Below are 15,243 nucleotides of genomic sequence, written 5' to 3' on the forward strand. Positions count from 1 at the left end.
GTGATGGACAGGGAGGCCTGGCGTGCTGTGATTCATGGGGTCTCAAAGAGTCGGACACGACTGAGCAGCTGAACTGAACTGACTGACCATTTATGTTTGGTGGATGGGCTCTCTGGCATGGTCATGGAATTAGCTATTTTGACTTAACACATATTTTTATTAACCCATTGCTAACCATGCATACTGGTTAGTTTTTCACAGAAACGCTCTCTGAGGTGTTTCAGTAGTTTATGGATCTTAAAAGTTCAGGTAATAACTATTCATTATTAAAAAAAGATAGTGATACTAATTATTTCAATTCGTGGTATTTCAGTTAATACTGATAAAATGCAAGGTAAACATTTGTTGTATTTTTAAAAATTTCTAAATGTTAAGCCAGTCTGGATTTAAAATGTGGTTAAGATCAAGGAAATTTTGGTTGATAATATTGTGTTAACTTTGCCAATATTTATTAATATCACCTGTTTATTCTTCCTGTTGCTGTTCCTATCAGTTTATTTTTTATTTATTTTTATTTGGTGTTTATTTTTCATTAGTAACTTTATGTGGTACATTTGTTATTTTCCACATTTGTAGATGAAACTGAGACATAAAAGTATTTACTAACTTCCTAAGGTCACAAGCTAGTAAAAGGTGGACCTGGAATTTGATTGTCTACTTACTAACTCCAGGCCCTCTGTTCTTCACCACTGTAGTTTACTGTTTTGAAGAGAACATATAACTTTTCTTATAAGAAGCATTCTGATTCCTCTTCCATAGATTCCTTTTTTTCCCATACTGTAAGACAACAGAAAGAACAGAGAAATGAAGAATTTCTTTGTCCAGCTGCTGACTTTTCAGTACCCCAGAGTCTAGACTTTTATCTATTCTTTTACGCTTGTGATAACCCTTGGAATGCTCAATTGCAGTGTAATTTCAAGATTTTATCAATTTAAAAAAATAGTTTTTTGTTTTTTTTTTTTTAACTAGAAAGTTCTGCAAAGGAAGAAATTTATCCTTGTGAATATGAATGCATTTTATATATTTTCTTTCACATCATAAAATTAATAAAATTGTCTTGATTTTTTTGGGGGGGATGTATAAATTAAGCTTCCATAATAAAGCATATGTAACTTGTAGAAATAGTTGAAATATTTCTACTGTTGTCTTGAAGTTAAGAACTTGTGCGTGACTGACTTCTGCTTTTTCAGTTTAGGTGCAGTCTTTTATCCAAAATCCATAAAGTTCTAAAAACAGAAATTGACCACAAAACCTGACTAGTCTTGATTGCAGATCTAGATCTGAACTAAAATTAGGCCCTTTTTCAAGTATTCATACATTTTACTGCAGAAATATGAAAACATTTGATTTCTGGTGCTGGCTTAGACTCCATTGGTAATGTTAGGTAGTATTTCTAAATCTTGCGGAGGGGAGGTTGAAGTTCTAAATTCTGAAGCGTACTCAGCCCTAAGGTTTTTGGATTGGATTGTGAACATCTGTTAGACCTTTAGATTACTGTTAAAAACAACTTAATAATCCTAGATATCTTATGATTTGAAAGTATAAGGTTGGTGTACTTTTTTTTTTTTACCACATTTTTGCTTTTTTGAAGAAAATCATTTAGCTTGGCTATGCTTTCTCCACTATAGACACATTAATCAAAAATAAAAACCTCTTTAGTTTGCATTTTGTAGTCAAGCCTAATGTCATCTAATGAAGTTGCTGAAATATTTATGCTATTTGCCAACCACCAGAAAAAGGATAGTTTTGAGTCTGCGAGGTTTTTGTATTTTCTCTGCTTTATAAAACTTAAAGATGATATACCTGAAGAGTTTTCTCATCATGTTAATAGTATAATAGCTACAAGTAGAACTCTTTTATCAATAAGTAAACTAAAATTTACTGTGACATTTTAAGGTATAGGATTTTTTTGGCCATTTAAAAATACATAGTTTATTCTTTATAAGTAGAAAATATTTTAAAGAATGTATGTTTGCTTCCCTGAAAAATTCTAAATGATCATTTAATCACATGTGAAATATTATACTTTATGGGATAAGCATTGCAGCTGGTAGAGTTGTTCTGAGCTGTTTGACAGGAACTGAACACCACCTTATTAAATTAGAACTGCAAGGGGAATTTTAATAGGCAGCGTATAATTACCAGACTTGGAATTAGACCAAAGAGCTAAGGTTCATACTCGGCTTTTTTGAAACATACCCTGAGAATGTTAATAACTGTTTGAGCACAAGATCTTGAGTTTAAAAGAGCCTTTTGCCCATGGCAGCAGATTTTAACCTTGGGACTAATTGTTCTGAAAAGAGGTGTGCCATCTCCTGACCACTTCTTATAGTACTTAAGTTTTTTTTCAGAGTTTTTCTGTCCCTAGGCCTTAACCTTGCTTAAAAGGTAAGAAACCTTACCTTATCTAATGTAAACATGTCAGGACAACTTTTTGTTGTTGATAACTTGGGGAGAATGAAAGGAATATTACTTAGAGTTGATGTCGATTTGATTCATTTAAAAAGAATTTATTGAATTCCTCCTAAAGATCACATTTTGTTCCAGGTACTCTGTAAATACAAATAATAATGATCCCTGTTGCCTTGATCTTCATCAGCCTTATGAGAAAGACAGAATATACAGATAGTTACCATGAGGCTAAATTAAGCTCCTTTCCTCTCCTATGTGTTAGTTGAAAGCTGTGAAGAAAGCTCCTCTGATCATACTATCTCCCAACAAGTGAAATATCTATGAACAGCCAAAGCAAAGATCTGTAAGCACATACTCTAATATTTTAGTAAAACTTTTTATCTTGTTTCCAAGTTCATAGTTTAAAAGGAATAAATCGGGGATAAATAACTTTGTTCCTCAGGCATACCTAGGGAGTCGTAGATTACAGTATTTTGCTATTAAGGGAAAAGACCAGAAAGTTGTAAAAGGCAGACACAATTCAAGAAGAAACCTAGGGACTTCCCTGGCAGTCCAGTGGTTGCGACTGCACACTGCCAAGGGCCAGGGCTTGATCCCTGGTCGGGAGACTAAGCTCCCACAAGCCCCACGATGAGGCCAAAAAAAGAAGAAACCTAACTATTGGGTTTTATTTATTAAATGAAGCAGACTTATAGATTTGAACAACTTCTATCGTATCATTTTATCACAACATAGTTCAGTGTTAATACTAATAAAAAGCCCCAAACTGCTTAGATTATGTTTAGTATACTATTTTTGAGAATGCCAAGAATTACATAATCAGTTCAGTCACTCAGTCATGTCCGACTCTTTGCCACCCCATGGACTGCAGCCCGCCAAGCCTCCCTGTCCATCACCAACTTCCAGAGTTTATTCAAACTCATGTCCATTGAGTCAGTGATGCCATCCAACCATCTCATCCTCTCTTGTCCCCTTCTCCTCCTGCCTTCAATCTTTCCCAGCATCAGGGTCTTTTCCAATGAGTCAGTTCTTGAATCAGGTGGCCAAAGTATGGGAGCTTCATCTTCAGCATCAGTCCTTCCAATGAATATTCAGGACTGATTTCCGTTAGGATGGACTGGTTGGATCTCCTTGTAGTCCAAGGGACTCTAAAGAGTCTTCTCCAACACCGTACTTTTTAATATAGTTTCCTTCTCACGTATTTCCAATAAAATTTGAAAAGTGTTTTTGATCCACAGCCGGTCAGATAAGAAAACTATCTAAAATTTCATTCTTCCCGAAGCTTATATATAGTTTAATTTTTTGGGGTGATATAAATATATAAATATAAGAGAAGACAGATCAATTCCTTGTGAGATTTAGGGACTCAGAGGTTGATTAGGGCTGATTTTGCTGCTTCTTTCTAACTAGGATTTGTACATAAAGTATTTTGTCTAGAAACCACATATAATTTTTTTTAATTGGAGGATAATTGCTTTATAATGTGTTGGTTTCTGCTGTATAATAGGTGTGAATCAGCTGTAAGTATACATATATCTACATTTATCTCCTCCCTCTTGAGCCTCCTCCCCACCACCCCCATCCCACCCCTCTAGATGGTCACAGAGCACCAAGGTTGAACTCCCTTTGTTACACAGCACCTGCCCACTAAGTGTCTGTATATTTCAGTGCTGCTCTTCTCAATTTGTCCCACTTTCTCCTTCCCTCACAGTGTCCACAAGTCTGTTCTCTGTGCTTGCATCTCTGTTCCAGCCCTGCAAATAGGTTCATCAGTACCATTTTTCTGGGTTCCATATATCTGTGATTTTATATTTGCTTTTCTCTTTCTGACTTGCTTCACTGTGCGTAATAGGCTCTAGGTTCATCCACCTCAATTCAGCTGACTCAAATTTGTTCCTTTTTATGGGTGAGTAATACTCCACTGTATATACGCACCACAACTTCTTTATCCGTTCACCTCTCAATGGATGACCAGTTGCTCCTGTGTCCTGGCTGCTGTAAACAGTGCTGCCGTGAACGTTGGGGTACATGTAGCTCTTTTGAATATGATAGGAAAACCACTTACATGCAAAGTCCATCACGCCAGATGCCATAATGAAGCACCAGCTGGAATCAAGATGGCTGGGAGAATTGTCAGTAAGCTCAGAGATGCAGATGACACCACCCTTATGGCAGAAAGCAAAGAAGAACTATAGAGCCTCTTGATGAAGGTAGAAGACGAGAGTGGAAAAGCTGACTTAAAACTCAGCATTCAGAAAACTAAGATCATGACATCTGGTCCCATCACTTCATGGCCAATAGATGGGGAAACAGTGGAAGCAGTGAGAGGCTTTATTTTCTTGGGCTCCAGAATCACTGAGGACAATGTCTGCAGCCATGAAATTCAAAGATGCTCCTTGGAAGAAAATCTACGACACACCTAGGTGGTGTTTTAAAAAGCAGAGATATTACTTGGCTGACGAAGGTCCATATAGTAGTCAAAAGTCATGGTTTTTCCATTAATCATGTACGGATGTGAGAGTTGGACTATAAAGAAGGCTGAGCATGAAAGAATTGATGTTTTCGAACTGTGGTGCTGGAGAAGACTCTTGAGAGTCCCTTGGACTGCAGGGAAATCCAACCAGTCAATCCTAAAGGAAATCAGCCCTAAGTATCCACTGTAAGGACTGAGGCTGAAACTGAAGCTCCAGTACTTTGGCCACCTGATGCAAAGAACTGACTCATTGGAAAAGATCGTGATGCTTGGAAAGATTGAGGGCAGGAGGAGAAGGGGGCAACAGAGGGTGAGGTGGTTGGATGGCATCATCGACAATAGACGTGAGTTTGAGGAAACTCTGGGAGGTAGTGAAAGACAGGGAAACCTGGCATGCTGCAGTCCATGGGGTGGCAGAGAGTCAGACACGACTGAGCAACTGAACAACGAACAGCAACGGAAACCACATATAATTTTATTTATATGAAAAACGGTTCTTGGTTCACAATTAAATCTGTAAAGAGCGTAGTATTTGAGTAAGTTACAGTTTTCTGCTTTTGAGTATGGTTCTGAATCTTGATGGAAGACAGTACTAGTGGAAGACTATGTGAAACGCACAGTGGTGTTTTCATTTTTACATTGAGAAATTTAAAGTGTTTGACTCGTGTGCTTTTATAATCAACAACAAATGAGTGCTCACTAGTCCAAGATGAATCTGTGTCGTGTTTGTTCTGTTGCTTGTTCTTGAAAAATTATTTTATAATCTTTTTCTTTTAGTTACTTATCGTCATGTCACTCAGTCGATTAACTGTGTCTCTACTTTCCCGGAGATACTGAAATAGTAGAATGTGATCCATCTTGTTTTCCGATCCTCCATAAGAATACATATTAGCATACTAACATAATATCTTGGTATTGGTTCCTATTTTAAATTTCTTCCGAAATTTTTTCTTTAGCAGTTGTGCCTGATACCTTGCTTATTTATTGTCTTTATCCCTAGTTTCCTTCAATTTTATAAATCCTGGGGGCAACGTTCATTGATCTTGCTTCCTCTTTTTATTACTTGCCTGTTTATGTTTTCCACTGCTGAGTTTTCAGAATAAATATTTCACACCCACTGCTTCTTTTATTTCACTATCTACTCTTATTAAATGCCTCAAAATTTTAATTCCCTTTATTATTTCTATATTCTCTAGTTTCCATAGCTAATTGATTTTTTACTCTGTATACATCTTCTGTGACTTCAGTGCTGCCACTGAGCTGTTTGCTCACACTTTTCTGCTCCACGGTTTCTCTTCCACTGATCTATGTTGGATGCTTCTTTGCTATGTCTTCTTTGGGGTCTGCAAACTTTTTTTTAAAGATTAAGTAGATAGTAAATATTTTAAGCTCTGTGGACCAAAAGGCAAAATTGAGAATATTATGTGGATACTTACATGAGCGTTTTAAAATGCAAAAAACCCCTTAGCTTCCATGCCACCAAAAAACAGACGGGTGGGCAGATTCTGCTTTTGCACTGGGGCATAATTTGCTGAGCTCTGGTGTAAAGCTGTCAGGGGACCCGGAGACTGACAATACCGTCAGTTTGTCTATTCAGTAAGACAGACCAGAAGGTATTGAGCAGATTTCCTTTGGTAGAGAAAGGAGGAAAATGGTGGTGTGCTGGCAGGAAATCCTATTGAAATTTCTAAGCAGGTAGGTTATACAATGAAAGAAGTAACTACCACTTTTATTAAATGTTTGCCATTTTCTGAAAATTGTGCAAAACATTTTATCTGTTTTTCATTTAAACATCACTGTAGACTTGAAAGGGAAACATTAATATCCTCATTTTACAGATGAGGAAAAGTGAACTCAGGGAAGTTCATTCATTGTCCAGGCCTGTCCTATAAGTACTGAGCAGATCTTAAGCTAACTGTCAGACTTCAAAGCTTGCTCTTGCCATCATCGTATTCCACTATTAGGGTGAAAAAGGCTGTCATACATCATAGATGGAACTTTACCTGATGTTAAATACAGTATCTTGTTTCTTCAGTAAAGAAATAATCTGTGGTAGGTTTTTTGCTTTTCGTAGTAAAAAATCTTAATCATAGTTAAATTTCCTTTGACTAGCTCTCTGAACCAATTTGGATTTTTAGAGCTACAAATTAGTAACAGACATTAAATTGTGAAATTTGTCATAGATAATAATGTTCAGAATGAAATAGTAATAGGAAATTATCGATATTACTCTTTACCATTTATATCATCCATGTGTATTAATTTCTAGAGAACGTATACTAAAGAAGATTGTTGGTCCTTTTTAAATAAACTGATATCACTGAAAATTCACTATTTAAAATCATTTGATAATACAGTCTTAGTTAACTTCTAAGAGCTTACAGATACTTGACAATACAAGCAGATCTCCTTGGATGCTTTTCTGGGAAAAGAAACTGAGTTTGCACTTAAGAAAGATGCCTTTAAATGCAGCGCTACAGAAGCAGCTGCATTTCAGTGGTTCAGACTGAATTGTACCTGAAGGTGAAGGGTAATGTGTTCAAAAACAAGCGGATCCTCATAGAACATATCCACAAGCTGAAGGCAGACAAGGCTCGCAAGAACCTTCTGGCGGACCAGGCTGAGGCCCGCAGGTCTAAGACCAAGGAAGCCTGCAAGCGCCGTGAAGAGCGGCTCCAGGCCAAGAAAGAGGAAATCATCAAGACTCTGTCCAAGGAGGAAGAGACCAAGAAATAAAGTTCTCCCCCTCTTCTCTGTACATAGTGGCCTCGGCAATTGCATAGATCACTCATTCAATAAAAGACAAGCCTTTATCTGCCTAAAAAAAAAAAAGAAGGCTAGTCTATGGATCAGTTGAAAAACAAAAGAAGCAGTGTTGTAGGGGAAGGTCTTGAAGGAATGATCTGGCCCTGAAATGAAAAAAGAAGGTGAGGTGATGGTGAAAACATTTGTGGTGGTGGGAGCAATAGTTGTGATGAAAATTCATATTTGAGGGACAGTATTTGGAATAGAGCATATTGGAAGGAAAGTGTTGCATGTGAGAATATACTCATAACTGGGATCAGATTGTAGTATATCATCAGTGCCATTCGAAGTTAAAACTTTTTTTTTCCTATACAGTAGTATTTTTTCGAGTGGCTAAAATATTAAATGGCACAAAGTTTTCGTAATTTTATCATTATATATTTATTTTGATGTGAATTAGAAAAAAATAATAAAGCTGGCACATCACATTTGGAACTTTACCAATATTGCTTAGGAGATAACTAAAATGTATTTAGGTAACAAAAAAAAGTATTGTTTAAAAAATGATTTCTTAATAGTTGCTGATGATACTTTTACCAGGCCCTGTTAGAATGTTTTCTGTATATTAACCCATTTACTCCTCAAATAAACTCAGTGTGATAGTGGATACTATTATTATATTCTTCTGATAGGTGACGCAGTGAAGGCACAGAGACATTAAATAACTTTTCCACAGCAAATAACTGGTGAATTCAAATCCAGGCCAACTGACTCCATAACCTGTGTTCTCAGCTGCATTACCTTAAGGCACAGTGTTACTGGACACCTGTAGCAAGAGTTGTGAGGGCTGTAGGCAGATGGCTTATGTGTGTGAAATAAGCCTTAGTGGAGAGGAACTGTTGAAGTTCCTATATTGTTTTAATATAAATCTATTATTTATAATATTTTATTATAAAATATAATATTTTGGAGTAACATTATAAATGTACTGTTTGATGTAAATTAAAGTGATAGGAATATTCAGAATATGCTTTTTAATTGAGTTGAGAGAGTTGGGGTTAAATTTAGGGACACTAGCTAGTAAAGTAATGCTTAAAATTCTCCGAGCCAGGCTTCAGCAATACGTGAACCGTGTTCAAGCTGGTTTTAGAAAAGGCAGAGGAACCAGAGATCAAATTGCCAGCATCCTCTGGATCATCTGAAAAAGCAAGAGAGTTCCAGAAAAACATCTATTTCTGCTTTATTGACTATGCCAAAGCCTTTGACTGTGTGGTTCACAATAAACTGTGGAAAATTCTGGAAGAGATGGGCATACCAGACGACCTGACCTGCCTCTTGAGAAACCTGTATGCAGGTCAGGAAGCAACAGTTAGAACTGGACATGGAACAACAGACTGGTTCCAAATAGGAAAAGGAGTACGTCAAGGCTGTATATTGTCACCCTGCTTATTTAACTTCTATGCAGAGTACATCATGAGAAACACTCGGCTGGAAGAAGCACAAGCTGGAATCAGATTGCCGGGAGAAATATCAGTAACCTCAGATATGCAGATGACACCACCCTTATGACGAAAGTGAAGAAGAACTAAAGAGCCTCTTGATGAAAGTCAAAGAGGAGAGTGAAAATGTTGGCTTAAAGCTCAACATCCAGAAAACTAAGGTCATGGCATCTGGTCCCATCACTTCATGGGAAATAGATGGGGAAACAGTGGAAACAGTGGCTGACTTTATTTTCTTGGGCTCCAAAATCACTGCAGATGGTGACTATAGCCATGAAATTAAGACACTTACTCCTTGGAAGGAAAGTTATGACCAACGTAGACAGCATATTAAAGAGCAGAGACATTACTTTGCCAACAAAGGTCCGTCTAGTCAAGGCTATGGTTTTTCCAGTGGTCATGTATGGATGTGAGAGTTGGGCTGTGAAGAAAGCTGAGTGCCGAAGAATTGATGCTTTTGCACTGTGGTGTTGGAGAAGACTCTTGAGAGTCCCTTGGACTGCAAGGAGATCCAACCAGTCCATCCTAACGGAACTCAGTCCTGAATATTTGTTGGAAGGACTGATATTGAAGCTGAAACTCCAATACTTTGGCCACCTCGTGCGAAGAGCTGACTCATTTGAAAAGACCCTGATGCTGGGAAAGATTGAAGGTTGGAGAAGGGGACGACAGAGGATGAGATGGTTGGATGGCATCACCGACTCGATGGACATGGGTTTAGGTAGACTCTGAGAGTTGGTGATGGACAGGGAGGCCTGGCGTGCTGCTTTTCATGGAGTCGCAGAGTCGGACATGACTGAGTGACTGAACTGAACTGAGTTAATAATTGTCTTAAGTCTAGGTTTGGAGAAAACACTTGAGCCAGAGTTTTTTAGGGGAAATGGAGAAAAGGGAGCTAGGATATAAGAGCCATTGAACAGAAAAAATGGGAAGTAAGAGAGGACTTAATTGTGAGGAGTTTGTGAAGAGTCAGAGATCTATCCAGCTTAAGGGCAGGATAATACCATTAGCAGATAAAAAATCAAGAAAGGGACTTAAATAGCAGATGAATTTTGTTATACATACATAATTTTTAAAAGGAGTGTGAAAAATCTAAAAAATATTTGGTGGGAAATTAGTGGTTATGAAAGCTTAGTATGTGGTCAGGGCTGGTGATACATGTTTAAAAAGTTACCTACTTATAGATGAGCGTTATATATATTGAGTAGCAATGATGTCAGCCAGGTGTCTACAAACTTTCTTAAAGGGTCAGATATTAATTATTTTAGGTTTTGCTGACTAAGAGGCAAAATCAAATATAAAAACCATTTTTGGCTCACATACCATTAAAAAGTAAAACAGGCAGCAGGGCCAGATTTGGCTAATGAGATGCATAGTTTGCCAGTCCTCAACATAAGCGTCTTAAATAAATTGATAGTTGATCTTAGACATCCTTTTTATACTGAAATTTAGAGGTATTCCATCAGTTATTTCACTAATTGATAAAAGTTCAGAAGTTTCATATGTTATCTTTCTGGACAGGACCTTACTCTGAGAGAAATGTTTAATAATGAAGTTTGCTTTTAAGCAAGTGTGTTAAAAATTGCCACAAACTAATGTAGAAATCTTACCCTGCTTCTTAAACCAAAATTGGAGTTGGTAATTCAGCTATAAATTTGAGAAACTTCATATTCAAGGAAAGTTAGTTCAGTAAGCTCCTTTAAAACTATTTCTTTGTTCGATTTTGACACTGATACAAGTCTGAAAATGATTTACTTGATCTTAGGATATTCTTTGGACCAGAGAGGGTTTTACAGAATAGAAGCGGTTTTGGTGCATACCAGTGAAGGCCCGCCTGTTACTCGCTATGCCAGGGCTTTGTTCTGTCCTTCCCCAGGATATTTGTGACCTGCTGCCCATTGTTTTCTGAAAACTGGAAGTTGATTTTATTTCTTTTCTTCTGTTAATTTCTCAGAGCTCAGATCAGTGCTTCTCTTTGTTAATTGCGTCTTGATCTCTTGGGTTCATCTGCCTATAGAAGAAGACAATACCAATTATCACTTCCTTTCAAAAACATAAAGTTTGTTATTTTTTTGTTTTCTTAAAAGTCAGTCAGTGCAAAAAAGGTAATCTTTTAAGGGAATTCTTGACCAGAATGATTGATATGACTGGAAAGAGCATTTATAGTTTATATTCAACACTGTTAAGTAATATTGTAGCTTTTGGTAATATAAGATGTGGCTTCCCTGGGGGCTTGGTGGTAAGCCAAGAATCCGCCTACCAATACAGGAGACACAGGTTCGATCCCTGGGTCAGAGAGATCCCCTGGAGCAGGAAATGGCAAGCTGCTCCAATATTCTTTCCTGGGAAAACCCACAGACAGAGGAACCTTGGCGGGCGACGTCCATGGGGTTGCAGAAGAGTTGGACACGACTTAGTGACTAAACAACAGCAAATTTAAGATGACTAATGCTTCGCAAGTTGTTGAATGTAAACGAACTAACCAGTTAAATACGCATAACTAAAAGTAATTTTTCTGAAACTTTTTCATTAATTAACCCTTTTATCACTTATTTCATTCCTTATCTAAATATTCTGTTGAGATTTATTTTGTGTTCATAGTCCTACCAAAGGACTTCAGAAAAGATTTGTCAGTGCAGTTTTGAATGAATTTGAATCTTTCTCCATTGAACATGGTAATAGTGAAAATTTATTCATAGAGGATATGATATCAGTTGTCAATAGGTAATTACAAAGTTGTTGTGGATAGATCGAGTGAGTAACAACTCTCATTATATATTCCAGATACCATTTAAATTGTGATTACTGAATAAATTAAAATTTTGTTTAGAATATGTCTAAAATATAAAGAACCTATATCTAAGCACCATGGAATTAGTTACTTTAATGAAGAAAAAAATAAATTGATAATTTTATAACTTGCCATATAATATATTCATTTGAAAATGTTACATTCTGCTGAATATTTATCTCTATTTTAAAATGTGTTAAAATTGAATCGTCTCCTGATGAAACATACAGAGCATCAGTAGTCCATTCTCTACCATGATGCCCGGTTAACACTCCAGATGATAAACACACTTGTAATGACAGTTTTTTTCTGTTCTAAACTTGCAGTTCAGAATGCAGTGATGGAGAATGGTCTGCTTCTTTGCCTCATCGATTTTCTGGTACAGAAAAAGATCAGTCCTCAAGCGATGAAAGCTGGGAGACTCTGCCAGGGAAAGATGAGAATGAGCCTGAACTACAGAGCGACAGCAGTGGTCCCGAAGAAGAGAACCAGGAGTTGTCTCTTCAGGAAGGGTGTGTACCAGTAGGATTTGTGATTTTTATGTGCATTGCATGAAGTGTTACGCATCACATGCAAATGTTGGGTATGCTGTTAATCACATTTGCAAGCCCTATGTAGGACCAGTAGATCCTGCTGAATTTTGTTATGCTTTTGGTTATTTTCCAAAGAACAATTAACTTGAAAATACTGGTAATTACAGTGTCTTCTCTTGAAGTACAGTCTGTGTTTCCATTTTGCTTTATTAAAAGAAACCGTGGGCAGTTAAACGATTGTTTTGGTTAAGTCAGGTATGAGTGAATCAGAGCCACCTGCTTCTCTGGAGATGCTGACGAGGTGGAAGGGACGGCCGTCGGGGGAGTCAGTGGTTGTTCCTGGGGACACAGGCAGTTGTAAAAGCGGAAGTTTTACTGTTGCTGTCTGATTGCATTGGATGAGATCTCCAGTCAGTGGGTTGATGTTAAATATCTTTGTGTTTTCCTAACTTTAATGGGAATGCTGTAGTGCAGAGCTTGTCAGGTTTATACTCTGAAGGGCTAGATAGTGAATATTTTCAGCTTTGTGTGTCAGTCTCTATTGGAGCTGCTCAGTTCTGTTGTTGCAGTGTAAAAGTAGCCATAGGTAATATGTAAATGAATGGGTGTAGCTGTCTTCCAGTAAAATTGTTTTATGGAAACAGGTGGCAGGCTGGAAATAAGCTGTGGGCCATTGTTTACCAGCTCTTGCTCCACTAGTATTTCCTGGGTAAGAGAGACTCTGGTGTTTAGATTGATTTCATACATATACGTTCATACACAAAGAATTTTTTTTGTTTTAAATCACATTAAAGAAACTTTCCCCATTTTGTATTTTATAGGTTTCTGGTAAGAATATTTGTTGAATTTTAAAGTCTTGTTAGCACCAATGGAAATGACATAATGATTTTTCACTTTTGGCCTAGTAATCGTGAGCAGTTATTCTGTTACTCAATTTCCTAATATTCAACTACCCTTACTTCTTATAATTAGCCCAGCATGATCACATAGTCATGGTTTATTGTTGTTTTAATGAGCTGCTAGATTCTTTTTGCCAGCATTTTACATAGGATTTTTATATTGAGAGCTGTGTGAATTTTCCCTATTTGTGTGGTGTTTTTTGGTCTTGGTAAGTTTGATACTCGCTTTGCTAAAAGAGTACATAAATATATATATATTTATATACATTGTATCTCCTGGTGTTTAAATAGCTTCTTACTACTTTAAAGGCTGTTGGTATTTGTTTGTGAAACCTTTCTGGCTTGGTGTTTTATTTTGAGGGAGTATTTCTTTGATAATTAAAATTTCTTTATGATGATAATTGGTTCTAATTTAGTCTCATGAAATCTATTTTGGTAAATATATTTTCTTAGGAAAAACTATTTCAACTTGGACAAACATCAAATTTTTACTTTTCAAAAAATATAAATTTCCAGTTTGAGATTAATTCTATAAGAAAATCTAGAAATAAAAAACATTAGAAAATTTGTAAAGAAAGGAATTTACAATTGGTTTTGATAATGGTAGGTTGAGGTGTTTTTTTCCCCTCTTCCTGACTTTGATCATCTTTAATTATTATTAGTTTCAGTTCAGTTGATTTCAGTTGCTCAGTCACGTCCGACTCTTTGTGACCCCATGGACTGCAGCACGCCAGGCCTCCCTGTCCATCACCAGCTCCTGGAGCTTGCTCAAACTCATGTCCATTGAGTCAGTGATGGCATCCAGTCGTCTCATCCTCTGCCGTCCCCTTCTCTTCCTGCCTTCAATTAGTTAGTTTGGTGCTGCTGCTAAGTCTCTTCAGTCGTGTCTGACTCTGTGCGACCCCATAGATGGCAACCCACCAGGCTCCACCATCCCTGGGATTCTCCCACTAAGTATTAAATTTTTTGTATGTAATTGGTAAAAAATTTCGTATGTAATGTTTGGTGTGTAACTATCATGCAACAAATATTTACTGAGCGTGCAGTGTGTGCCATGTGCTGAGCGTGCAGTAAGCATTGTCCTGGACCCTGGGATTGTATCAGTGAGCAAGGCCAAGCTCCTTCATGAAGCTTACGTGATGGTGGGGGTGGCAGGCAATATGTAAGATGGAAATAATTGTAAATCACAAACTGATAATTACGGTGAAGGGAATGAAACACAAATGTAATAAAGCAACTGACAGGCGCTTATATATAGAATGGTCAGGGAGGACTTCTCTTAGGAATTGACTTCTGAACTGAGTTCTAAAAGATGAGAATTGGCAGTTGAGGGAGAGCTCTCTAGAAGTAGGAATGATGAGAGCAGAGGTGCTGAAAAGGAAAGGGCATGGCATGCCAGAAGACATTGGGGCTGAAGCAGATGAGTGACAGAGAGCAAGATGAGAGGGAGTGGGCGGGAACCAGGCTGAAGAACACACAGCAGCTGGAATTATTCAGAGAGCAATGAGAGTTTAAGTGTGGAGAATTAACTGATTTAACACACATTTTTAAAAGATCAAACAGCTTTGTGGAGATTGAATTGGAAAGGGACTAAAGTAAAAAAGAAGGTAAGAGTGAGTTAGGCTGTGAGGGGATATCTGATAGTGAGAATTTTAAAAGGTAAACAAGTTTGGGACTATTTTTGAGTTATAAATATTAGAATGAATTGGTGTATGAGATGAGGGAGAAATCAGTCAATTATGACTGGGTATTTTGAGCAGTAGGTAGACATTAATGTCATTGACTAGGATGAGGAAGCCTGGGGAGAGAATTGGAAAGTAGGAACCCCTTTATGGAATTTTAAGTGTGAGTTAGACATGCATTGTAGATGGCAGGAGACATGTGGATATTT

At 37.3% G+C, this 15,243-nt stretch overlaps 1 protein-coding gene across 1 annotated transcript in view; it reads left to right on the top strand.

Moving 5' to 3' along the window:
- The window catches only part of PJA2 (praja ring finger ubiquitin ligase 2), a 72,703-nt gene that overhangs the window by 26,558 nt on the left and 30,902 nt on the right, over positions 1-15,243 (top strand). The window contains exon 5 of the mRNA XM_027545472.1: positions 12,247-12,432. Within this exon, the coding sequence (XP_027401273.1) occupies positions 12,247-12,432 (186 nt within the window). The remainder of the gene's footprint in view (positions 1-12,246; positions 12,433-15,243) is intronic.

The sequence above is a fragment of the Bos indicus x Bos taurus genome, chromosome 7, assembly GCF_003369695.1.
Source record: "Bos indicus x Bos taurus breed Angus x Brahman F1 hybrid chromosome 7, Bos_hybrid_MaternalHap_v2.0, whole genome shotgun sequence".
Taxonomy (NCBI): Eukaryota; Metazoa; Chordata; class Mammalia; order Artiodactyla; family Bovidae; genus Bos; species Bos indicus x Bos taurus.